Source organism: Candoia aspera, chromosome 12, assembly GCF_035149785.1.
Source record: "Candoia aspera isolate rCanAsp1 chromosome 12, rCanAsp1.hap2, whole genome shotgun sequence".
In the NCBI taxonomy this organism is placed as follows: Eukaryota; Metazoa; Chordata; class Lepidosauria; order Squamata; family Boidae; genus Candoia; species Candoia aspera.
In genome coordinates, this window is record NC_086164.1 from 1,580,171 (window position 1) to 1,607,206 (window position 27,036).

Below are 27,036 nucleotides of genomic sequence, written 5' to 3' on the forward strand. Positions count from 1 at the left end.
TAACAACCCTACTGTTGTTAGACCTTGGATACGAGAACACTGGGGGACCTAAGAGCTGAAGGCTGGACTGGGAAGTCCATAAACACCTCCCAGAAGAAGGCAGTGGCAAATCACTTCTGCACTGTTGCCCAGAAAGCTGCTTGGTGGTGACTTCAACTCAAAGGTATTCTGGTGCCTTTGACAGTTCAGGTGACAGCATCCAGTCATCCTTGTCTGATCTCAGGAGCTCAGCAGCACCAGTGCTAGTTAGCACTTGGAGGGGAGCTTGAGAAAACTTGAGGTTATTGCTGAGACCAGGAAGTTTAAAAAAGGAAGAAAGAAAGGTGGGCCACTAGCAAACCACTTCCCTATTTTTGCCAAGAAAACTCGCCGAATGGGTGTGTGACACATCATGGTCAACCCTAACTGGCAGGAGACTTTATCATTGCTCAACCAGTTATATGGAATTGGTGATGTCACCAAATGTGCCCTATTGGTGGTGTTCTCAAGAAAGCTGGAGAGATTAGCAGGGGCTTCCACTTCCTTCCTTCTTATTCATGCATACGGTCAGTACCGTATTCTTGCGCTCCATCATCTCAAGCACCAAAGAAATGCAGCAGGAGGCTTACTGGCCTTACCAGTGGAAGTTCTAGAATCAAGCCTTAAAGTCAGCCATGAAACTCGGGTGGACCACTTGCTGTCTCACGGGGTCGTGGTGAGGATAAGCGGGATATATGCGCAGCGCTTCTGCGTGGTCTTGGAAGAACAAGCCAAGGATGTTTTTTTAGCAGTGATAAAAGAAATGACATTTCCATTCTGTAGTCAGCTTCTTCCCACCCTTCCTCATCGTTTGCGTATCTGAAGTTCAACCGGTAGAGAAGAGGAAGCTTGACTTTCGTTGCTCTACAGAAGGCATGCCATCCTGGGCCCTGCGCCCACCAGAGGGCAAAGGCAGCTGGTCCCCATTTCCTGGCAGGGTCGAAAGCCACGCTGGAGAGAAACCACAACCCACACGGACAGGAGCCAACCAAGGCACCGTGGCTTCTCCCGAGGTAACTCCTAACTTTGCCGAAAACCACAGTGCAGTTACGGGTGATTCTCCCCCAAGCCATGAGCCGCGTTCACCTCTGGAGCACTGAGCTTTCGCTCGACTGTCGGGTGGCCAGGCAGCAGCCCCACCACCTCAGGAGGCAAGGGACATAAACAAGCATCGTCCAACGTAGTCTGAATGGCAGTAAAGTAATGCAGTCCACAGAAATACCGCCCATGCGGTTTTAATAATTCCCCACCCTCCTGTCATGTAAAAAATGGCCGGCCCTTGGGCACGGTCCTTGTGGCCCAGAGGCTAAGCTCTCTGATCTGCAAGGGCAGGACTCTCATGGCGGCCACGCATCCTAACGGCAGCTCCGTGGAGATACTGCTTTGGTGGCGGTTCCAGGGAATTCCTGGTTTCAAAAGAGGTCTGCCACACTCCGTGTTTCCATATGGAGGACGGCTTGTCAGTTATGGCGCAATAGGGAGATGAAGTGTGACGATCCTATCAGAGCCACTCTTTTCACATCTTTTTTCCTCTTTTGCAGCTCTTCTATTTTCTCCCCATTCCCACCTTTCCCTCCCTTCTTGTATTACTGAGGAACTGGGGTGGACCACTTGCTACCTCGCAGGGCTGCTGTGAGGATAAGCTGGACATACGCTCAGCGCTTCTGCATGGTCTTGGAAGAGAAACAAGCTGAAGGTGTCTTTTTTTAGAAGTGATAAAGGAAACCGCATTTCCGTTTTGTAGTCAGCTTGTTCCCACCCTTCCTCATTGTTTGCATATCTAAAGTGCAGATCATAAAGCTGCCCCCATGCTTTTCAGTCGTTGACTTCTTCTCCCCTCATCAGCAAGGTGCCCTTGTCAGGAGGACCCTTCCGAACTTCTCCAGCTGGTCCTCTCGCAATAGAGCAAGTCTGAGCAAGATGCTCCCACGGATTGGCCAAGCTGCTCAGATGCTCATTGGAGATGCCAAACTGCCCTTCCAAGGCCCCAGTTGGTCAAGGGTTCCCAGAGGGATCCACTGAGTAGGACCGCCATGTTTTATTTCCTTCCTGGTTACTCCGCCTCCTCTAATCATCCGTGGAGGGACAAAGCTTCCGATGCCCATCAAGTCCTCCAGCGTCTTGGGGTGCGAGGAGAACTAGTCTAACTGGGAATCTTTACAAGGAGAGGGTCTAGACTGCAGGATCCCTTCAGGACAAGACCAAAACCATCCCATAAACCATACTTATCTCCCCCCCCATCTTTTCTCCAACTAATTATGGGGCAACAGAAGCTGTCTGATCTTTGAGTCACTCTCATGGGTCACGTCCCCAAGATAGGCAGGGCCAGGGAAAAGGAGGTGGTGCACCAAGGGTAAGAGTTAAAGTTGATTGGATTAACATTTAATCTGCCCAAATATTTAATGGTTTCTACTTCCTTTTCCTTAAAGAACTAAAATTTGTGGCAACTTCTGAGGAGTTCATGCAACTGTAGGAGCTGAGACTGTACAATGCTAGATCAGAGGCTCAGGAAAAGGGATTGCTGCATCTGCACTCAAAGCGACCCGAGTGGCAGTATGTGTGTGTCCGCACACCCATCTAAACACTGCACAGAAACGAGCGTGCATTACAGCAAAAGGCCACAAAACCATTGTTCTGCAGGAGCTAAACCAGGAAAGAGAGGGAACCAGTTTTGGTAATACAGGTAACTATTTTATTAAAAAAGTTACAAACAGCTGGACTGTAGGGCTGTCTTACAAAATAAGAATGAATGAAATTGGAGGGGCAAGGAGAAAAAAATGGTGGTTTACATTTACAAAGCATTCGATCATTGTCCTAGTTTTGTACTTGCCAGATTTCCAGATTTTTAGTTTTCCCCAGGAAGAGGTACAGTACATTTGATACACGGAATTAAATTGCAAGAATATTCAGGCATATCAGGACCGTTGTGCCGTATCCAGGCAGGGGGTGCCACTCTCAGCCCCAGAAAGGAATCGCTCCTGTCAGCGGCTGGGTCTGTGCACTGGGATGGCCACACCCATACAAAGGAGCACTGGCTTGCTTCCCGTTGCGCCACGTGGGGAAAGAGACATTTGAAGCGGAGGGAAATGATTCTCCCAGCACCAGAGTCCCCCTTCCTCCTCTGCCACCACACGAACCACCTGGGGTTATTGGTGAGACCTGCAGGGCCCAAAGTGCCCCGCTGCAGGGAGTCAACAGTGTCAGTGGGACGAGGGCACCAGCGCCTTCTCTCGGCTGAACCAGAAGAGGCCCTGAGCAGCTCCGCTGAGTCATTCTGGAACCCAGGGCCTGAAGCAAGGGGCAGGGATGCGAACAGCGCAGAGGATGCCTGGATCTGAACCTCGCAATACATGTCACAACCAGGAGGGACGCCTCTTTTAAATGGTCAGCCCCTTACTCCAAGCTGCGCTGAGGCAGCCCAGGTCAGATGCCAACTCTTTACTGTTCCCGTCTCCGATTTAGAAAGAGTGGAATTTTTTTCAAGAGGTCAACCAACAGAGAGGTTCAGAATCAATGCAACGTTTCTACCACTTAAGAAATAAGGTACAGTCACCAGTGTGAATTCTGCATCCCCTTGGCACATCCAATACTTGGCCAATGTGAAAAGCACTGTAAAAGGAGGTTTCAGTTTGAAGACTTCTATTAAAGTGCAAGCCTAACCTTTATTTCACTGCAAATTTTGAGTTTAGAGATTAAAACACTGGGAAGGCTCAAATCAGGTTAAAGACACAGCATGCTGATGCCAAGTGCCAACCCAGACCATCACTTAAGGATGGAAGTTGGTTAACACTAAGCTTTGGGCTTCTACAGAAGTCAACACTTACTAGATGTAGGGTCAAATGACTTCAGATGGGCTTTTAAACCTCCATCTTCTGGTGCAGCTTCACTCTCTCCAGAGGGGAGAAAAGCCATTTCTTACATCAGTGTTAGGAAAAGGTCTCCAATGTCTACAGCAGTCGCGGTGCGAGCATTTCCACTAATGCACTCTTCATTCTGCTCAACATCTGTGTTGCTGTTCAAAGACACAATTAGCTAAATCGCAGTTTAAATGAGATACAGGCCACGGAAGGCAAGGGTTACGAAGGCTCCTGTCTGGAGGACTATCACTTCATCTCTTGCCCTGTTAGACCAACTAATGCTGCACCCAACAGAAACGGAACAAGCGAGCAACAGAGCACCAAACCAGGCCAGCTCCTATATTGCTTCAATGTATTTGGTAGGAAAGAATATTTAAACAATCGCGTAAAGTCCTTTTAATTTGCCAATGTCACCTTAAATCCTAGCAGGGAAGCTCAAGCTCATTTCTGCTTTCGAACACAAACTCTGTGAGGACGCGTTGTCCGTTTGCAAGAAAAAGTCTATCAGAATTTGGAAGGTGAATGCAATAAGCAGATGAACAGGTGATTTTCAACACAGCCTTTTTTTTTTTTTTTTAAACAAAACCCGAATCTGAATACCATACAACAGAGAACACACTTACCAATTGCTGGATGTCTCCAGTCCCCACCCAAAAGCTTTTTTTCTACCTACCAGGCCACCACAGCTGCTGAGAAAAGGGATGCCACCTCCTCACACATCGGGCAATTCCTAAGCATCCTTCTATGACACCATCACGTGTAAACAGAATGTTTCAAAGTTCCAATCAATGACATTTCAGAGGAGAAGAAACCTTTTTTCTTTCAACTTTTTCTCTCTCTCTCTCTCTCTTTTGCAAATCAAACATGGATGTGAGGTAATATACAGGAGTAACCGTTTGTGTTTAAGGCTCACTTTTATTCTCCATTAAAATTTTATCTTAAGAAGGCATTGAGTAGGTAATACTGAGTTTAAAGTTTAATAAATACAAGATTTAGAAATCAATTAAAGAAATAAAATATTTTTAAAATGAACTTTTGCATATTAGCCATTAATAGGAACTTAGAAAGCTATAAAAAAAAACCCCAAGAGATCAAGAACAGATTTCCAAATCAAATGGTAAACATGCTAAGTGTTTGTAGCAGGCCCACGCCTCTCCCCAGCTGCCGCTTGCCTTTTTGCACTCGATGCCTGGAAATGTGCTCTGAAGACAGAGACGAGATTTAGCAAGGCTCAGTTCGGCAACCTGGGCTTAAAAGGGTTCTCCAACGCAGCATCTGTGCAAATTTCCTCTGAGTTTTATCTGTAATTAAGACAAAGAATCTGTCAGGCAGGCCCAGGTCCTTCCAGGGCACAAGGAGCTGTTTTGACAGTTATCAACAACTCACCAATACGAGGGCCCTCTTTCCTGCCACCCCCAAACCCCAACACAGCTGGTTTTATTTTTGGCCTGCAGGTTTTTTCTTGTCTTGCTTTTACATCTTTTCCTGGGGGCTTGTTGAAAGGACAAATTACCGCCAAGGAACATATAAAAGCTGGGTGAGGCCAGTAAATCATGAAAGTGCAAGCGGAGCACAGCTAGATAGCAGCGCATTCAAGAAAATGTTAAATCCGGTAGACCGCCAACAGGACGTCTTACACAAGGCAGCCACCTCCACACAGTCGTGCAGCAGCTCAGGGGATAAAACAGAGCTTGTGACTACGCCTGCACTATTTGCATCATGACAAATATATTACAAATATATATTAAAAGGGGACTTTTCCTCCCAGGAACTTTTGCCACTCCTCAAGAGTTTAATGCTTTGGTGAGCTTGGTGAATGAAGAAAGGCAGCCTTTTAAACTCTACCTACTACAAGCTGACAATTCAAAAGATGGCAGCTATATTGAAGAGGGAGGCGGAAAAACTGAGACGGAAGCTATTCAGCCTCTCAAAAGAGGGAAGGCTACAAACAATGGGGAAAAAAAATAACATCACTGCTTCAGTTTTGTTTCATTTTATGCAACCACTGTGGTTTCAACATGACTTCTTCTGATGAACATGTCCGCGGCCACTGGAAAATTCGAACGACAGCTGACATGTTACAAGACTTTCACAACCTCTCATTCCTTTTGAGCTAATAGGTTGCTTTAAGTTAAGAGGTAGGTTTGTCATCAGCTGTAACTTTCCTCCTCCTCCAAATGATTCAAGAAAGAAAGCAAATTACCAACTGAAGCGAGTATTTGTAGCTCAGGGTTGAACTGTGGAGTCCTTGGTGCTCTCTGAGCCTTGTTGTTTTCTTGCAGACGTTTCATTGCCAGACTGGGCAACATCTTCAGTGCAAAGAGGGAGTGGGCCTTGCTCTCAGTTTATATACAGTGGCGTGCCCTGCTTGTGTTGCTGGGGGTGTATACAGGGCAAGCCTGTATACACTGTATATAAACTGAGAGCAAGGCCCACTCCCTCTTTGCACTGAAGATGTTGCCCAGTCTGGCAATGAAACGTCTGCAAGAAAACAACAAGGCTCAGAGAGCACCAAGGACTCCACAAAGCAATTTGCTTTGTTTTAGAATAGCACACCAGAGGATACTGCCCCCTCAGGAAGATCATTTACTCTCAAGGAGTCAGGAAAGAATCAAATACAGCAGGCCCACATCTATTCACAGTAGACAGTAAGTACGTGGAATTTGCATTTAATCAAATTGTCAAGCAGAATCAGAAGGCTGAAAAGAGACGGCTCACAGAAAGACCCCTTTTCAACTCATGATAGCACGTCCTCTCCAAGGATTGTGGAAGTTTGCTTCTGGCCATGATGTCCTGAGCCAGGCGGCCCAGGAGGGTTTAAGGCAGCTTTATCTGGTCTGCCTGCTACTTAGAGGGAGCGCCCACCGTGTCTGCCGGGACCCAGCAGTGCAGGGCAACAGACCCTGGGTTCAGACTATTTTGGCAGCAGGGTGGATTAAAAGACCCTTCTCTGCCCAAGAACCCAAGAGAGCGCTTGCCCATTCAGTCACAGCCGGGTCACACGAGGCTCTCGCCAGACGCGTTTTGGGGGTAGCCAGCAAAGTTGAGCTGGCCGGACAGCTGGCAGATTGTCCCTCTCTGTACTTGGACCAGCACGAGCTGAGGGGGGCCACGCTGCCCTTGGGAAGCCCAAGCTCAGGACCCCCTCAGCCACCAACTCAGCAGAGGAGCCGAGGGGCTGCAGCTCTCTCCGGCGACTGACTCCTGGCACTGCCCCAAGGACGAGCCCAATCGCCCGCAGAGAGGCCGCCCTCCGTTTGTCTCTCGAGGGGGAGAAGGGCGCTTTCCACCTACCTGCTCTGTTATGGCCATGATGGAGATTTCGCTTTCTCCCTCACTGGACAACGCAAGTTGTACAACACTGCTCCTGCTTTTCTGGCAGGGACGCATAGTTCATTTGTCTCACAATCTCTGCAAAGAGTTCATCCACCATGGTCTTGCTCTTGGCGGACGTCTCCATGAAGGGGCAGCCCCACTCCTGAGCCAGCGCCCGGCCTTCTGCAGACAAAACCTCCCTCTCTGACTCCAGGTCGACTTTATTCCCCACCAGGATCAGGGGCACCTTTTCGTATCTCTTCACACGTACAATCTGGTCCCTCATCGGCTTGATGTCCTGGGGAAGAAATCAAAAGCCGTGAAGGCTCTCGCGGTTAGAGGGGCTGGGCAAGAGCAGAGAGCGCCTTCGCGGCTTCTGCAAGAGCAACGTACAGGGCCAACGTGCGCGGTCTTGTGTCTTTTCCCCCTTAGAGGACTACACCGAAAGCTGGTCGTGCAAAATAGGCCCCAAAGGACAGCTGAAGGCAGCGATACTTACAATGAAATCTCTCCTGTCAAAAAGAAATCCACGTAAAGCAACAGGATCAGAAAGGCCCAGGGAGAAAAGAGGCTGCTACCCCGCCAGCCCTGGAGAGGTGGGCTTGTCAAAGTGCCCCCAGGGAGAGCCTGACCTGCACGCGGGGAGACGCGCAGGGCTGTCAAGGGAAGGGCAGGGACCTTTCCGCACCACACCGACGACAGGCGAGGACTGGCAGCCCACACAGGTTCCAGCCTAGGGCAGCGGGGTCACGGAGCTGCAGCGACTCCTGCTCGTTCTGGCTTCTCTTTCAGGAGCCAAGCCGAAAGCCCCCAAAGGGGCCCGAGTGCCCCGGCCAGGGGGAAAGAGGGCGCTCGGCGCAGCTTCCCGAAGCGGCTTTGCTCCGCAGGGAGAGGCGAGGTGTCGGCGCGGAGCAGAGGCGCCGCCGGGCCGGGCAGGCGGCGAGGCAGGGCTCCTGCCCGGCGTCCACCGCCCGCCCGAGGGGGCGGAAGCGGGCTGGCCGAGGACGGACTCCTTCCTCCGCGCGGGGCGGCGGCTCACCTGGAAGGACTGCTGGTTGACCAGGCTGTAGACCAGGATGAAGCCCTGCCCGTTCTTGATGTAGAGGTCGCGCATGGAGGCGAACTGCTCCGTCCCGGCCGTGTCCAGGATCTCCAGCACCGACGGCGAGCAGTCCACCTCGATCTCCTTGCGGTAGAAGTCCTCGATGGTGGGGTCGTACTTCTCGATGAAGGTCCCGGTCACGAACTGCACCGTCAGCGCCGACTTGCCCACCCCCCCGCTCCCCAGGACCACCACCTTGTACTCCCTCATGGGCGCTGCGCGCCGGCCCCGCGGCGCGGGGGGCCGGCCGGGGCGCCGCCGCCGCCGCTGCTCGCGGAGGGGGCCGGAGCCCCGCGGGGGGAGAGGCGGGCCCGCCTGGCGCCGCGCACCGCTCTCGCCGCGCCCCTCGGCCCGCTCGCCCGGGCCCGGCCGCCGCCTCGCTCCACGGCCGGGCTGGGGAACCGCCCGCCCGGAAGAGTGCGGCAGCGGCCCCGCTGACGCCACTTCCGGGCGCGGGGGCGGGCTCAGGCGGGGGGCGCCCAATCGGGAGGAGCGCGGGCCGCCTGCGCCCTGCCGCCCAGCGAGGGCGGTGGGGGCTTCCGCGGGGATCGCGCGCGCGCGGCTCCGGCCCGCCAGACGGCGCTTGGCCGCTCTAGACATCTCTATGGGGAGAGGCGGCGCCTCTCGACGCCGCGGCCTGAACAAAGGCTTCGCTCCCATTGGCTGCTCGGGGCGGCGCTGGGGAGCCGGAAAGGCTGCGGCTTCGCGATCGATCCTTCCGGTGTGGAACCGAATTGCTTCCGATGAGGAAGCGGGGGGGGGGAAGGAACGCAATGTAGCGAGGTCAGGGCCTAGAGCGACGCCTTTCGACAACCATGGAGAAGCACGGGCCAGAGCGGCCATCCCGATTTCTCACGGAAACGCCTGGTGAACGGGAAGCTAAAGAGGCGGACCATCCGTGGGAAGGCTCCGGGAAGGGGAAACTGGCGGAGGGGAAGCTAAAAAGTGCAACCCCATCGAAAGAGCCGGTCTCAGCTGAGCGCCGTCTATCGTCTCTGGGCGCCCCGGCCCGCCCCGGCCCGCCCCGGCCCGCCCCGGCCCGCCCCGGCCCGCCCCGGCCCGGGTTTCTCCCGCCCCGTTGGAGGAGAAGTGGCGCCTCGGCAGGGCCGACAGCGCGCTGCTGCCGGGCAAAGGCCTTAAAAACCAGCCCTGTCACGGGGGCAGAGACTGAGGGGAGGGGCGCGAATGGGCCTGGCCTCGGAATGATCCCGGGATGGGAGACCACGAGGAAATCTCAGGGCGGCCCTCTAGACCGGGCGGCTGAAGCGTGTCACCCCAGAAGAAGGCAGCCCCGGCGCCCCTTCTGCGCCGCTCCCAAGCAAGCTCGGCTCGAGGAAGGCTTTGTGGGGAAGGGGAGCCCCAAAGGCAACGGCGCGGGGTGGGCTTCCAGTGGGACCGGCCCCTCCCGCCCAAGCGAGGGACCAGCCGGAAAGACCCCCCTTCCCAAGAGGGGCTTCCGGGAGGGGAACGGAGGGGCTGCGCGGCCGGCGGCCAAACCGCTCCGAAACGGACTGCCGGGGGCGGCTTGAAGCCCCCCGCCGATTCTCCCGGCCCCACAAGGGAGCAGGACATCCCGGAAGGGTGGAAGTCCCTTAGAGCGGCGTTTCTCAGCCTTGGCCTCTGGAAGACACGTGGGCGTCAACTCCCAGAATTCCCCAGAAGCCGCCCACACCTCTTCAAGCGGGCGGGGCTGAGAAAGGCTGCCGTGGAGGGTGCTGCTGCTTTAAAACGATCGTAATGACGGGATCGGGAGCCGCTTCTCCTGAAAGTCCATTTAAAAGTCCAACCGCCCAGAGTCCCCTTTTGGGGGGAGATGGGCGGTGATGTATATATATACATATACATATATATAAATAAAAAATAAAAACTCCCCTGCTGGTCTTTCTCTTTGCTTTGCCCGTATTCTTACAGCTGCCTGCTGTAAAGCCACCTCTGTCTTCTTACTAGATTTTTATTCTTTTTTTAACATTTGGTCCAGGTGACAAATGTACCCGATACTCCTTCCTCCTCCGCCTTTCCCCACAGCAGCAACCCTGTGAGGTGGGCTGGGCTGGGCTGGGAGAGCGCGACTGGCCCCAGGCCTCCCAGCCGGCTTTCATGCCCAAGGCGGGACGAGAACTCTCCGTCGCCTGGTTTCTCGGCCAGCGCCTTCACCGGCACCAAAGTAGCTCTGTGCTATACTTTATAGAGTGATACACACACACACACAAGCACAAACCGACATTCAGTAGACTATGCACCTCTAGGTGTCAACGCACCGTTTTCTGTGTGTCCTAGCCTAAAGGTCAATCATAGCCTTGAATGGCTCTGCACATGACCACATTCCTCGATAAACTGGGGGATTTCCTAAAATATGCGGCTCCTCTTTCATTCCAGTTTGGGTGCTCAGCTTTGCCCTCAGGGCATAATAAAGCTCTTTGTTACTTGGGAAGAAAAAAACCTGCTTTTATTCCTCCCCCCACCCCCAAAATCATACTAAAGACTGCTTTAGGCAGGACAGGACCCCAGAGGTGCTTCCAAATTACCACAATAAGCTCACTACAGATACATCATTCTCTTCTCTCTGATGTGACGCCTTGAATGTTAGTTCCTGGGTGTTCTTCCACAGAAGGAGAGGCCGAAGTAGAAATGGTCTAAGTCATTCAGTGTTATGTGTTATATATATATTTACAAAAGGCACAGGAGTTCCAGAGGGAATATGGAAACACAGCAGAAGATTCACTTGGCAACTGTGGTGAAATTAAGGGTGTGTTCTGCACACATGCCAGGCTTTTCTTAGGAACTGTGTAACTCACATAATCATTCGAAGAGAATCTCTGTAGCTCAGGGTTGAACTGTGAAGTTCTTGGTGCTCTCCGAGCTGGGTGGTTGGCTTGCAGATGTTTCACTTAATCATTCCTAATTTTCCCTTGCAGGGACTTGGTCACAATGCTAGAACTCCTGGAGAGGGGCCTCTTGGACAAGCTTTTGTTCTGCCCAAAAGCAACACAATTGTATGTGCGGCCTGTACCTTGCAAAAGGGAGCACAGCAGGAGGAGGAGAAATAAGCCTGGAGGCGGCTGAGGAACCGGTGCCCTGAGTCCCATCTGGACAAGCTTATCTGTAATTTCAGCCCTGACGCAAGCCTGAATGATAGTAACCAGCAGAGGGGAGGGGGGGAGAGGAAGGAGTGCACCGGAGAGGAAAGGTTACCGTAACAGATTGCCCGGTCACTTCAGTTCACTGTATAATGACTGCTTAGCTATGCAAGCAAAGCGAATTAACGAAGCAAGCTGGGGCTGTGCTGCAGAACATCAGAACGTGCTTGCAGTTATTTTGGAAGCTTGTGACCGAACGAGGCTGCTAGGGGTCAATGCCTCATTTATCTGCAACCTCTGCCCCTCTGCTTGGACTAGAAACAATCACGCCTCTCTCCTTTGGGTGGGGCAGGCCTGCAAAGTGCAGTCCCCCCATCGCAAATGCATCCATCAGCTTGTCGAAAGAGAATGGCTGGCAGAGCAGACAGGGGTAGGGCGTGGATGAATCCACTCTTAGCAGGGAGTGGCTGGCATTACTCAGAGCAGCGTCACCACCCCGGCTTGCAGGCTGAGGAACTTCTCCTTATGAAAGAGAACATCCTTCTCCGAGAACAAATCAGCTGCTTTTGCATTGGAGGGGGCCTGAATGAAGGCGTGACTAAGGCCAAGACTAAAGCAAACTTTGTTCAGAATGCAATTTAAATTGCATTTGGCAACTGGTTGACGTGATTCCTAATCTCAGCTGCTGTGCTGATTTCTAGATTTGATTTCTGCTACATTGCAGATGACTTGCTCTTTATTAGGGACCCTCCAGAGCGGTGTTAACCTCGTTATGGAATTGATGCATTTCCCACAATTCTACATTACAGTGACTCGGAAGCTAAACCGGTTGGATTTGCACACCACTGAAGGCAGAAAAGCAAGCAAACAAGCTGAGCAAGCTTAGGAGAGGCGTAGCTGCAAAATCTTTCACAGATCTGAACCTATAATGCTAAACCACAAGCCCCTGCGCTTTATCTGTTTCACTTAGTGAAATACTATTACTCCCTGCATTTTTAATAATTTCCCCCTTGTCACAGAAAAAAACCCAGTCCAGGGGCCCCTTTGGCAGTGGGCACTGCACGCAAGACTTGGGTGGTGCAAGGAGATGCAGGCAGAGGGATCTTTCCTGTAGGCCCCACCCTGGGAGACTAAAGGAGGGCAGGTTTTGTTCAGAAAGGCACCCCCGCTCCCCAGGAGAATGACTTGGGCAGCTTTCCTGACCCAGACAGTTTTGCAAGGCTGCGATCTCCCTCTTAACCCTCCTGGGCATGGCTAAGGCCCAGTTGTTCGTTACACTGGCCTTTTTTTTATCCCTGGCAGCTGTTGCCCAATTCCCTGCCTTGAAGGCCACTTTAATTGAAAAAGGCACCTTCCTACTTGTTCTCTGCCAAATCCTGACAGTCAGGAGTTTAAATAATGCACTAATGCAAGAAGCTTATAGGATTTTTTTAACTGAGCCCTGCTGGCAGAGAGCAGGCGGTCACTTGCAAGTCCAGAAACACAAAGAGCTGAACTCTCATCAACCCTGATTCCAGGGGTCAATCCTCACAAATGCTCTGTGGCAGGGTTTCTGGCCCTGGGTTCAGAAGTGGTGGGACCCAGTCACCAGCTGGTCCAAATCAAGCCCACCAATAGCTGTCTCTGAGAGGGATGTGAAATGAATGTGAAATTAACTTAGTTCTACCACACCCCACTCCAGCGCAAGGATTATTTCGTTTGGTGTGAACGATGCCACTGGGTCAAACACTACCCCACCTTCTTCCCAGACTTTAGGACAAGGCTGATTCCAAGGCCCCTTGATGCCCCAAGCAGATGCACCCAGGGGTGCCATTTTGTGACTGCAAGCAGATTGGACCACTAGAGTGAGCACGCAACATTTCAGGAGGCAGAAAACAGGTTGCAGCTTGTGACTGGAGCAGGCAGACCCTCGCCACCCACCCTGAGCAAGGACATCCTCCTGCCAAGGCAAATTGGGGTGGGCAGAGGCCAGGCTCGCAAAGTTGGCTTTGCCTGTCATTTCTGCTTCATTCCTGCCATTCACCAGTCGTGGTCCAATGCAAGAGGACAGAGAAGGGACAACCGATCCCTCCCTATGAGCCCTACGATGAGGTAACTTCTATGGAACTCTACAACTGGCCCTCAAAGACTTTTCAGACTGTTAGGAGGAAAATGTTAGCAGTTCTTCTCTGGAGTCTCTGGTGCAGTAAGTTTCTGGCTGCACAATTCAGAAACTGGAGCCAGACACCATTTCCTGCTCGATTTTATTGTAAACCACCCAGAGTCCCTCTTTTGGGGGAGATGGGCGGTGGCTAAATTTGATAGATAGGTAAATTCTGTTGCAGTAGCCAATCCTGCACTATTTCCAAAGTCCTGCAGATGCTTCCGTTGAAAAAACAAAACAAAGCAGGAATGCTCTCTTATCAGGAACGTTCTGCTTTTGCAAAAGTAAAGACTCTAAGGGAGCTTTCCCTAGACAGACTTTCCAAAATACATGGTACATTTTTGTCAACAGCTTCAAGGATTTGCTCTATCTTCTCTTCAACATTCTTCTAGTGTTAGTTTATACTTCTTTTTTTGCTCTATTTGATTGCATACATTAGGCAACTTTTATGTTATTTGTCCTGATTTTCCTCAGGGAAAGCTTTCACTAGTACTTTTAAAATTAAAATATTTTTCAGTGGAGTCTTGGCAAGACGGTCCTTGCTTATGTGTTGAGCGAGCACATTCACATACACGGAGCACGACCCTGCATTCCGTTTGGTCCAATCTGCAGCACGGTTACTGCGTCCTTTTAGCAAAAGCTGTTAAAAAGTGGATTGTTAGAACGGGCCAAATGACCTGATTGGAAGCTGTCATTCAAAACAGGACTCTGCAAATAAGGAGGGGAACATATTAATATCACTCTCTCCAGGTCTAATTGTATGCGAAGGACAATGCGGGAGTATTTCCCTTTGGCAGACGTATCATCAAGGGCATCAGCGAAAAGGTCCCTCAGCCACCTTTGCTGTCCCACAGCACTGACGTTTAAAGTGTTCAAAATACTTTCTTTTTTCCATTGGATTTTTCCCCCCTGCTGTTCAATCGTGCCCAATTCTCGGAGACTGCCTGGACCAGTCCCTGCAGTTTTTTTGGCAAGATTTTTCAGAAGGGGTTTGCCATTGTCTCCTTCCTGGGGCTGAGAGAAGGTGACTGGCCCAAGGTCACCCAGCTGGCTTTGTGTCTAAGGTGGGACTAGAACTCACGGCCTCCTGGTTTCTAGCCTAGTGCCTTAAACACTACACCAAACTGGCTCTCTTTTCATTAGAGACATATATACAATTAAAATGCAAACAAATCCATCAATAATAAAGAAATAAGAAATAACCAGTAAAAACTTTAAAAAAACACGCATCAGCTTAAAAGCCAAAAACCTGAATAATAAATCTTTTTTCTTCCCTTCACAAAGTGATGGAACTTAGCTGTCCCATTTAATTTACACAACCACCACCCAATCGTGTTAAGTCTTTCCTTTTTTTTTTTTTTTTACAAAAAAAAATGAAGTTTCTGCAATATGAACTGATTGAACAGCCATTTCAAGATTGTGACTAATCAACCACACACTTAAAAAGTAAAGTCCTATTTATTAAATGTGTTGATATAGGTTCATAAAAAACATACAGAGAGAATTTTATACACTTTATTAAAAGGTCTGGGGGGAAAAAACCAATAACAATATAGAAGTAACATAGTAAAATGAGTTGCATTATGCAGGTTCCTAGAAAGCACAAACAAGCACTCTGGCAATATAAATGTGGCAAAAAGAAGAGAGAGAGGAAAAAAGAAAAAGAACCAACAAAGCATATATTCTATCCATAACAACTGAGGGAATGACCTCTTATTGGCCTGGAATGAATCAGTTGGATTAATCTGAATCTGTATCGCTATGGAACCAGACTGAAAGTGAATCCGCTGATTCCTACTGAGTCCCCTTTAGGTGCCTGCAAGATTCTATTTTTACTCAACATTTTAGTTTTTTCTTTTGGATTTTTAAATTTTCAAAATCAAAGGGTTTATTTTTTCTGGAGACCCAAGTTAAATAAATCCAAACGCACCCAATTACGAACTCACATTTTAGGATCAGACACCTCCCCCCCCCCCGGCTTAGTGCAAAAGTCTGAATTAAGCACTGGAAAGTGGGCAAAGATTGAGATTTTCTTTGCTTTAAGAAAATCTGCTTTTGATCACAGACTCCCTTATAGCGGAATTCACATTTCTGCACTAAAAGCTGCAATCTTGTTTTCCAAAAGCTTTTTTTCCTTCAAAAAAAGCAACTTTCCTAAAATGCCACCCCATCCCACCTTTATAGCTTATTTTGGCATTCTGAATTTTGGAAGGTTTTCTTTTCAGCCCTGCTGACTGTGGCTTGAAAGAAAGCAACATTTAACAGAAACACCCCCCCCCCCAATTAGACAAACGGCCGCGTCATCCCCTCAGCTGTTTGGATCCCGAGAGCCATGGCAACAAAATCATTTGGCTTCCACAACTATCAAATAGCATCTGTGTACAGTAACAAAGATCTGGAACCGTGTAAATTCTACGTCAGGTGATTACCCTCTGTTGTGTGTTTGGAAAAGACCACTTTTTTTGTCATTTCAATTGTTGTTATTGACTGTTGGCAGTTGGGGGGGTTATTTTGCATTTCCAGTTGCCTTCTTGGGAAGGCACGAAGCTTCCGATTGTAGGACACGTGGCTATGAGGGTCACCAGCAAAGGTGGGGCTTCCTGGATGAGCTACCAGAGTTTGGCCTCCATTTACAATCAAAGGACGCCTACCTCCCAAAGGGGCCTCTTTCCCCAAATTGGGGACCTTCAGATGGGTCCTGAGTTGGGGAAAGAGGCCTTAAGGAGATGCGTGTCCCCCTTCGATCAGGCTGGACTTCAACTCTTCTACTCCCCAACTCGCCCAGTTTTGGTTTCCGAGTGTTGAAAATCAACAGAACTGGAGGGTATCAAGTTGGCCAAAGTTTCTTGAAGGTGACAAACTTTTAAACCCAGGTGCTGAACTTAATATCTGGGCATTGGCGGTGAGGGCAAAGGCACAAAATTTATAGAGGCTTACTTCACATCTCAGCTTGACCAAGATTTTTCTTTTTTTTTTCTCGCTCTCCCCCCACTATCCCTGGTTTGGAGTGCTTTTTCATTTTAAAACTGTGTAAGCCTACTGTAGTCCATCAATTTTTGGCAACCCCACTGTCAAATTTTCTCATCGTAGATCAGTCTTTCTCAACCTCGGCCACTTTAAGATGTGTGGACTTTAACTCCCAGAATGCCCCAGCCAGCCACGCTGGCTGGGGAATTCTGGGAGTTGAAGTTCACACATCTTAAAGTGGCCAAGGTTGAGAAAGACTGCTGTAGATGCTTGTGGAAGGACAGCTGCGATAGTCTGAAGTAGCCAAAAATCAGAGAGAGCCCGATAGGACTTCTTAAGACTAACAAATCTATTATAAGGCACAAGCTTTTGTGAGCTGCAGTTCACTTCATCACATGCATGGAGTGGCTAAATTGATTTTGGATTTAAATACGTGGGTGGGTGGGGGAAACAGGAGCAGAAGACAGGGTGGTTATGGAGATGAAGTTTCCGTGGGGGACAGATTACAGATACCCAGTCAATTAACCCTCGTAAAGTGTCAAAACTCTGTTGTGTTGGTTTAGACCTTCCGAAGTAGCCTAAAACCTATGTCCTACGTCCGTTAAGGCACCCCACTCATCTGAGGAAGCGAGCTCACAAAAGCTTACCCCTTAAAATAAAGGTTGTTCGTCTTACAAGATGCTACCAGACTCTGATTTTTGGCTGTCAAATTTTGGACCTATGGTCCAAGAGAGGGCAGAAAAAGGGGGGGGGGAGACTGAACTCTAGATGCCTTCACGGTTTCTTGGCTGATGTTTCATCAACGTGACTCACACTCCTTATGGTGGAAGCACGTGCCTCTGAGCACACGATGTGCTCTCATCTGCTCGAGTTTCCAGACTCTTAAGTGAAACTTGGGCAAATCCGCACAGAAAAAATGTACGTTTTCTTGCGGCACCTTTCTCTGAGATAATTACAAGCCGCAGCACAAGTTCCCCTTTCTTAAGAGTTGTACCTGGCTTCTGGTTCAACTCCCCCACCTCCGCACTGTGGGCAAGGCCATTCTCAGGACCTGGGAGGGGACCCTCCCTAACTCAGGCCCTTTCCTAGCACGGGGAGGCCCAAGATGGGACTGTCCCATCAACCAGAGCCACAATCTGGATTGGGTCAGGGTTAGGCAGGAGAGGAAGCAGGCCTAGAACTGGACAGACCTACCCAGCACTGTTATCTGGCATTCTGAAATCCAGAGCGAGCCTGGAACGAATCATGAAAGGGCCACCCCTTCTGTGCCCTGCTTCGTAGCAGGCCCTTCTCTCTGCACGCCCAGTTGGGGTGGCGAGAAAATCCTTCACGGACCTTTGCTGGTGACCCTGATGTCTAAGTCAAGCATCTGTTCCCGGTATTTACTTTTCTTCTGAGCTGCAGGTTGAAGTGACCAGTCCGCTGTTTTATAAACAATTGGCAAACTACAAAGCTTGGAGGACAGCAAAGCAACTTCACACGTTCAGCTAAGTTTTATAGCAAAAAATCTCTTCCTTTTCAAAGCCTCAGTAATCTCTTTTACAAACTTTTCCTTGTATTATTACAGACTTTTTTTTTTAATATATTCAAAATAAGTTCCAAGGATTTCTTTCGTGGACTATGTACATAAGTGCAAAAAGACACATCTCACACATTCGTACACCAACTGAATCAGTTTAACTGCAGCATATTGGTTTCTTCAACACTGTTAAGGAGTTATTCCACAGTATTTTTATTTTTTTGCCTCACATACACATTTTACTCTTCCTCTTTCTGCTTATAAATAAAAATATAGATTTTTCTTTCTTTCCTGCTCCTGATTTTGACATAATTACTTAGTGTTGATTTTTTTTAAACTACTACTGTATAGGGTTTTTCCCACTTAAAAATGCTGTATAAAATTACTAGTACTGAACAAGTAACACAATTCAATACTAAAGGAATATCTAATTAATTTCCTGTGTTGAGGGCACTGACTGATGGCTTTTAAGACATCAAGGATGGAAAAACCCACGGGTTTCTCCTCGTGAAACTCCCTTGCAAAGGGACAAAAATTGAGACTGGTCGCAAAACTCGATGCAAATGCTAACGGTATACAGTCCACCTGAAAGCAAAGGACTCTGTTTTGCAAAACACTCCTTTCCCTTGATTTTGTCTGTACATGCTTGCCTGTGAAACTGGACACTGAGAGTCTGAGACCAAATTCTGTACTCGGTTTTCCAAAATGTCAACTATTTGGAAACGAAACTAACGTTTTGAACACTGGGGCGACCCTTTTCTCATTTCTACCATCCCAGAGAAAAATACTGTGGAATAACCCAACCCACACAACAATTTCTACAAGCTATAAAACCTGACTCTAAATCCATGTGTTGTAAACTTTTGACTGAAAAAGTGACATAAAAGACACAAATCCAGCGTTCACATGGGACTTTGGGATTTTAAAAATATTCAGTCATATCTTTCTCCGACAGTATTGAACTGTACCTTAAACAAACCCATACTGTTACACATTACTTTTTTTTTTAATTTACATGTGAAAATTTCACAAATAATGTATACAAAGGTAGCCATGTTGTAGTTTTGTTGCCATAGCAACAACAACTTAATTATAATTAGTTAACAATGAATCTATCATTGTAAGGAGTTACATACAAAGTTAATTCTTCTGTTTGTTCTTAAACTGTAAACTATACAAACTAATTATGGACTGTATTTTTTTCTAAATCTTGGCATGCGCTTCAGTGTTGTCTTAGAAGATAACTTAAAGGAGTTGAATACATGTATTTAAAAGTCTTAACATTCGCTAACTCTCCTTCAAAAATTAAATTCATTAGTTACTAAAGATTATATATTTATATATGTATACACGCACATGTGTGTGTGCATATATATATATATATAAAAGCAATAATAAAATCTGTTAAAACTAACAATAAAAGAAATGGAAAGTAATGCAACATGAATTAACTTGTAGCCTATTAACGATGTCTTTTAAATTCTATTTACAATTATTTTTAGGCTATCAACTAATAGGTATCTTTTCCTTAAAAAAATTACTACAGTCTTAAACATACAATATATTCTAAGGCCTTCATCAGGCACATGGTAAAAATTATTTCGGTACATCCTTTCAGGAGGAAGGGGAAATTTAAGACTTCTCCTCATATATTTCACTTTTTTTTTCAGTTGTAAGTAAGTGAAATGTATTACGGATTTAAAAAAAAGGGGGGGGGGGACTCCAGTTTTTAAAACTTTGTGTACTAAAGCGTCCTAGAGGTTGCTCCTGTATTAAGTAATCCGCAAGGCCGGGAATCCACAGGAGGCCAGCCTGCCTTCTGCCCGTTAGTTAGATTTCCAACATTCAACATTCATCACTGTTTGTATAACTAGCTGGTGTGCAATAAGGGTCATTTTTACAGGCCTGGATTGCATGACCGCAGCCTTAAAACACGGAGACTGGAGAGTGCCAGTGAAATGCTGAGATTTCCTTCTGAGTAAGCATGCACAGGACTGCACTACAATCTTCAATGTGCACAAAGGTGGCTTCTCCGCAACCCCCCTTAAAGGTACATGAGGGCATAGGTCTGGTTTTAAAGATCTTTCCCCCCTCCCTAGCAAAGTCTAGCTCCAAAGTCCCTCCCCCCCCACCTAACTATATGAAAAAAACATCCAGGCTCCAATATCTCACTAAACACAACAGCTGCTTACTCTGAGAAGTCAGCCAGCCAAGCTCCTGATGGATGAGCAGCTGTCTGCTTTTAAGAAAGAATCCAACCAACTGCCCTCAATTTCAGAGATTTGTTAGGGAGCCCGTTAAGACTAGGATAAAAAGGGAAAAGTTGCATCGGCCCCGAAGACACCACGGTCCTGCTTTTAGCAAACGGCCTTCCTCCACACTGCATTTCAGTGTGGCTGGGTCAGAAATGGAGGGGCAGCGCGCATCGGGGAAAGGAGCATAGATCACACCTCTCATGACCATGCCCTCTTAACAAATCTCTTCATTTACTTTCCCAGGACGAGGGGCAGGGTGCCTGGCAAGACTTAAAAATGTGGTGTGGGGAATCCGGAGCCGCCCCCCGGCCACACCACGACTTGGGCTCTTTTGCCAGGAGTTGAAACAGCTGAACGAGAAACTCCCCAAGTGCAGAATGCACAGTGTGACCCACAAAAAAGGGATAGACTGGCTGTGGGAACGGGGGAGAGTTTCACACAGTATCGCAAATGCAAAAATGACACCACTCTAAAAAAAATACACAACCACCTTGAATCCATTTTATGCTAAGCAATTTTTGTAAAAAAACAAAAAAAAAAAAACAGGGCTGATTATGAAAAAAAAATCTAATCCATTAGAACACTGTACTTTAACATAAGAGTAATAATTTTACAAACCCACTGTTTTTTAAAACCCTCTCTGTGCATGTATGTTAAAGGTTTAGGAACACACGTTCTCCCCCGCCCCCCATGGAATGGCTAACAAATTTCCTCCCTCAAAAACGATCAATCAGCTTTTTCCGTTTTCCCTCTGCAATGACCCGTTTTACTCAAGTTTCTGCACTTCTTGCATATTATTTGCATAAGGCTGAGAGAAAATGGGCACACGTACACCATTCTATAAGCACACGCATACTTTTGAGAGAAAGAACTTTGGATAAATTAAAAAGGAATATACAGGTTTGATGAGCCTGCACAAGCTTGTAGAAAGTTGTTAAACTTACACAGATCTGAACAATCTTTACAGACATCTCTGGAATCAAGTAACACCTGAATCCAGGTTTGGGAGATCAGATTTAGAGTCACCGAATAGCTCAGCGACTTTGTAGGCAGAATGCAGCTCCAAAGGGATTTATAGTCTGCCGACTGTTTTTTTTTTCTTTCTTTCTTGAATAAAGAAGTCATTGCACAACAATCTTTAATAGTGCTACCCTCACAAATGGCATTTCTATTCCCACCCTTGGGTTGAATTTGGTGAAGTTTCCAAAGCTTCAAGCTTTGCCTTTTCCTCAAAACTTTTGTTTCTCTAAGAAACAAACACTAAATTTGCAAAGTTGGTATTAAAAAACAAGAAGAAATGCTTGTGGCACCTAGAAGAGCTACCCTGACACACCTATCACTGGTCCTCCATATAAGAAAGCCTCTGTGTGTGTGTGTGTGTGTGGGGGGGGGGGGGCACATAATCAGTTTAAACGTGGTCTGCTGCAGGAGTACAAAAATTCTCAACACACTATAGGACACTTTGATACCACAGCGAGGAGCCACGCTCTTCTACTTTTTTTGGCTCCTACATTTTGCCATAGAGGAAAAAAGAAGGAAAAATAAGGAAATTGCACCCCTGATGTTCTGTCTTTTGAGCACTTTAAAACTGTGACTTGAACGTTGTGGAAATGTGTTAGGCTTACATTCTGTGCACATCTTCGCAAGATTTTTTTCCCTCAACATCTTTCAGAGAAAACCAGAGCGCGCTACGTCGAAGTGACAGGATCACACATTCCTCCATATATAGCACTGAAAGCGGACGCCCAACCTCCTTGGAAACCATAAAGCTAACACAAGCATGTCTACCCAAATGCGTGAGTGTGTGCATGTGTCCAACCTTTCCGACTAGAGATCAGGGATGTTCTCTATAGAGGCACTGCCACAGGTTGTGCAAATCCCATCATCACCACCATCACCATCACCACCACCATCATCCTTTTTTAAAATATACAACTATCTGTACCTAAGGAGCACTCAAGTCCGTTTTCTTCCCATTAACAAGGTTACAAAGCCAGGAAACAGGAAGTCTGCGACAAGGACCTGAAGAACGTTCAGATGGGCAAGGATGCCGATTTAAAACGGCCGTGTGTTTTGGTAAGCCTTCGAAGTAGCACCAAAGGTCTTATTTCTTCAAAGGCTTATTTCCGTCTTGCCCCCAAGCAGGGGTGTCACCAAAGGCAGGGTGTCATTGTTTCTGGATACTGTTGGATTTTATGGGGTTTCAACTTTGAAAACGCATCTCCATTTATACACGTAAGTAAAGCAGCCAAAGGCTCCCACGCTTCAGAACTGAGCGTCAGCTAGTTCTGCACCCAGCAGTGTGGTCTTCTCGGACTGGGATGCGGAAGGAGCTGCCTTTGTGGTGGACACCTGAAACCGCTTCCTCCAAAAAGGAAGGTTCCTCATGGGCCCCAAGAACTTTGTTCAGTCTCACGGAGCAAAACAAAATGCTCCGGGGAACAAGGATTTAGAACCACCCAGTAACTCATTCTCTCTTCCTCTCCCCTCAGGGGATGCCAAACTCACCAAATTAAAATGAGCAAGCTCTCAGGGCTAATGCCTCCAAGACTGTCTCCTGACCCATCCCAAATTCTGTACTGTAAATCAGTGGCATATGGACAGGAAGCTGTTAGCTTATAAGGAAAATTAAAATTTCTGGGAAAGCTGTAACGGATATTTTATTCCTCTACATGATGGGAGGCAAGGACATTCATTATTATGAGTATTATGATTATTACTGGCAAGCGCAGTAGCTAATGGAGAACCGAGGCACCTGCTTGGGGCTACCTATCTAAGATATGGGGTTGGGTTATGCACGTTTGAAAGGATAATGTATGTTTCTCCTCTTGTTCTGTATATATCACAGTAGATTAGCAGAAGTCTTTGATTTTCAGTGTAAAGAAGCCCCAATTTTTTAAAAGAATCAATCTTCTTCACCATGATTTCTTTAAAACTTGGCCACGAAAGGGTTAAGAAGTGTTGAGGACCATGCCCAGCAGAAAATGGTAGCTGAAAGCAGATTTTTTTCTTGCCAATATTTTCTGCCCTCGAGTGAAAATTCTTCAGCATTTGGCCCCTGGTCCGTTTTACTTTCTGGCCTGTTCCTGGATGAGTGGTTGGCTTTTTCCATTATTTGCAACAACTAATGTTTAGAAACCAACTTCTATCTGCAACCTGTCTGAACATCTTCAGGTCTTCCTTTTTAAAGCACATCTTCCTGTTTCCCTTTGTAACATTCTTAGCATATTGTTTAAAAAAAGGCAGGGGAGGAAGGGAGAAAAAGGGCAATTGATAACAACGGTCATCTATGAAAATGTCAGATATCATGATCATGAAAAAATGGTGTGGAATATACTTGATAATGATGTACAACTTTTTTGTCTCTCCAAATAAAGTCAATATAGACTAGGATGTAAACAAAACATTAAGATAACACTTTGAAAAACAGACGAACATTTATCCATTGACAATAGAACAATTAACCTAGTTAAGTCCACTGTGCAAGAGCACTTTGTCTTGATGGTAGACAGAAAAAAAACCCACTTTTTAAAAAGTGTGTTAAAGGTGTTACAAAAGTCTATTTTATAGTTCTTTACTTCTATGTCTCATATAACAGAGCACTGTTTTCTTAATTGTTTTATATATATATATATAGTGCTTTTTAAAAAATGTTTTGACATTCCCACAGATCAGTTTTTGGTTAACATGGATGCTGCCCTAGGCTTACTGTAGATGTTGGAGAGAAGGTGGGCATGAAGCACAGAGAGCCCACTCCAGCTTCCCACCAGGAGAGGAGAAAAAAAATGCACAGGGAATTCTGCCACTTCCGGTTCAGGATGCCAACAGTATGCTGGAAAAGGGGGGGAAAAGAAAACAGGGACATTTGACAAAGCCAACAACTGGATTTGGCCAAAAGCTGACCTCCTTCCATAACCTACTTCCCTCAGGGACAAGCCGCAAGTGTGGGACAAGAGCAGAGCTCTCTCTTGCTCCACACTCAACTGGTATGCAATGGCGCAAGGGCTGATATATGTTAATAGTCACCCTGATATGGGGATCCTTCCCCCCATTTGGCATTCTCTGGGCTTTATTCTGGGTGGTGGAAGCTCCTTAGTTATCTCCCTTCCCAGAAAGGTTTTAACCTCTGCAAATCTTGCTGATAATATAACCCTCTCGTTTTTCAATTATCCAGGTTAGGATCCATAGCAATCAGTATGCATTCCCTTGAGGGGTATCAGGAGTACAATGTTGCTTCTGAATGTGAAGGTTCTAACCAGCCATCATGGCCAGAGGGTGCTAGTAGACTTCTCACATTTGTCCAATTTGCTTTCAAAGCTATGAACAAACGCCCAGCACCATCTCCATGACACTAAGGTCCATAAATTAGTGGTACGTTGAATGAAAAAGAGTTGGCTGCCCAGGAAGAAGTTGTGTTGAGCTCACTTGGGCTGTAGAGCTTTGCTCCTTGGCTTCGTACACTGTTTGCAGTATGGCAAAATCTGTGCCCACCTCACAGGTTTGCAAAATACAAACTGAGGTAACCCCTTTTTAAAAAAGGCAAAATCTTGCAAGATTGTAGACTCCCACGAAATTCCAGAATTCTTGCATGAGAAGAACAGAGGGTTCAGCCAAGGATCCCTGGAGGAGACTTCCAGAAGACCCCCAACACGCCTGAATAAACCCAACAAGGCCTTCTGAGTCCTCATGAGGAAGTCAAAGTGAAATCCAGGCATCCCAGCACAAACTCTTCAGTGACTGGCTTCACACAGGACACTGAACCCACAAACTGGTCAGCCCCATTTTGGCCTAGAGTCTTGTGTGCAACTCCAGCCCACATGTTTGGCTCAACAGCTCAGTATGTGTGAACCCAGGATTAGAATTAGCTGAATAAACCCAGGATTAGAATTAGCTGAATAAACCACAGTTCAGTCAACAATGGGTAAGCGTGCCATGCTAACACAGCTGAAGCATAACTTACTATTGTGTTGCTCCTACATCTGTGACACAAACATGCTGCTGTTCAGTTCATCTACTGATAACTGGGAGATCTGCAGTAAAACAAGGAAGGGAGTGGAGAGAAGGAAGAAGTCCCATTAAAACATTCCCTCGATGGTTAACTCTGCCCACTAACTTCAAGACCCACCAGGAGTTCTCGGGCAGCTCACAAGTTTGGGTATCTGCAGGGGAGGTAAGCGATACCATGGGTGTCACAATGCTAATCGTGTAATTTGCAATTACACAATGACACCATCTGTGTGGTGACATCATAATGCATGTGAAGTCATTGTGACATCATTGCTCCTTCTTCCTGTGCTCACAGGGAATCAATGATTCATGCAAAATCTGCTGGCTTCGATGGCTGAAAAAGAGGTGGCTATTGGAGAGGGGTTCAGCCCCTGTGGACCAAACCAGAACACCTGGAGAAAGCATCACTTTACATTTGCTGGGTATCACCTTTAATGCAGGGGTGTGTTGCCCTAACTCAGCATTTCTCAACCACCACACCTTTCAGATGTGTGGACTCCCAACTCCCAGAATTCCCCAGTCAGCATGCTGGCTGGGGAATTCTGGGAGTTGAAGTCCACACATCTTAAAGTTGCTGAGGTTGAGAAACACTGCCCTAGCTAAAACATTAATGGTGCAAATAAACCATCAAGTAGTAGTAGGAATATTAATACAGAAAGTCTACGTAGCACAGCGCTGTTAGATGGGAAACCACCCACCATCATCTCAGCAGACTGAAAACTGGTCCCTCCCACTCCCCTGGTGCTGGGCCCCTCCAGATAGCAACCGATCCCCAGGAGAGATCAGAGACCCGTGCTTGCACCTTCACAGCACAACCAGGGCCAGGAGAGGAACTAATTTTAAACTGTAATTTAAATGAGTTAAAAACACAATGGGAAGATTTCATGGATTTAGCATTTTTCCCCTTCACTCCCGTGAAAAAAATCACAGCATAGCAACATTTTGGAGAAAGCCTGAGGGCAGCACTCGATGTCCTTCAGGCAAGCTGGTTACGGATTATGGGCTGGTCTTTCCTAATAAATATATTTTGCATGACCCCAAGTTCAATCCTTGGCATCCTGTTTCTTTTAGGTTAATTCTTGCGGGCTGGTTACCTTCCCCGCCCCAGCAGAAGGCCTTTCAAAGAGGCTTCCCTTCGGCAGAGTGGCCCAGCAAGAGCGGAGGACCAATTTCCCTCTGCTCAGCCTCAGCCGCCAGCTGGGAGAGGCTGCACCAGGGAACTGCCGTCTTTCCAGTTCCCTAAAAGGGAGCCCGTTGCATTTTAAAAAATACATAAGCAGAGGCAGAGTTTTCAGGGCTAGGAAGAAAGCTGCCCTCTTTTCCCTTTTGACCCATGTTTTGCCTCAATTTACTTTTGAGGTGGGAAAAGAGCCACCCCAACGGAGGAGTCTGCTGAGACTGGCAGGACAACACTGTTACGCCGAGGCCTGTGTCACAGCCTCGCCTCGATGAGCTGGCAGAAAACTCTCAGGGGCCTCTTCTCCCCATCGATCTTGAGCCCCCTCTTCCAAGCTGGGATCCCAAAGGGGCTGGAACAGCCTGCCAAGTCTGGGAGTTGCAGCCCCAGCACATCTGGAGGGGAAGGCTGGTCTGGAAGTGTGACATTTCTGGATCATCTGCGCTCCCCAATCCCTTGCTTCAAAAGTGATCCCACCCCGCATCCACGAAGAAAGCCCACACCCCGTCACAGATCCACGGCCCTTCCGTGTCCTTCGGGGGGTGCAGGCGTTGGCCAGATGTGCCACCATCTCCTCAAGGCTAGTGCAGAGATGGTGG

The 27,036-nt window shown here is 47.6% G+C and overlaps 3 protein-coding genes across 5 annotated transcripts in view; 1 reads left to right on the forward strand and 2 right to left on the reverse strand.

Moving 5' to 3' along the window:
• STK26 (serine/threonine kinase 26) overlaps positions 1-27,036 on the forward strand; it is a 393,767-nt gene that overhangs the window by 44,834 nt on the left and 321,897 nt on the right. The gene's annotated exons all lie outside the window — the stretch shown is intronic.
• On the reverse strand, positions 2,688-8,691 carry RAP2C (RAP2C, member of RAS oncogene family). The gene is made up of 3 exons (XM_063313812.1): positions 8,230-8,691; positions 7,170-7,488; positions 2,688-5,176 (listed from the first exon to the last, which is right to left on the reverse strand). The coding sequence occupies exons 1-2, from the start codon at positions 8,500-8,502 to the stop codon at positions 7,210-7,212; spliced, it is 552 nt and encodes a 183-aa protein (XP_063169882.1). The 5' UTR covers positions 8,503-8,691; the 3' UTR covers positions 2,688-5,176; positions 7,170-7,209.
• MBNL3 (muscleblind like splicing regulator 3) overlaps positions 15,014-27,036 on the reverse strand; it is a 64,327-nt gene continuing 52,304 nt past the window's right edge. For all 3 annotated transcript variants that reach the window (XM_063313313.1, XM_063313315.1, XM_063313314.1), the window contains 2 exons: positions 25,214-25,283; positions 15,014-24,085 (listed from right to left, as the gene is read on the reverse strand). In XM_063313313.1, the coding sequence (XP_063169383.1) occupies positions 25,227-25,283 (57 nt within the window). In that variant the 3' untranslated portion in view covers positions 15,014-24,085; positions 25,214-25,226. The remainder of the gene's footprint in view (positions 24,086-25,213; positions 25,284-27,036) is intronic.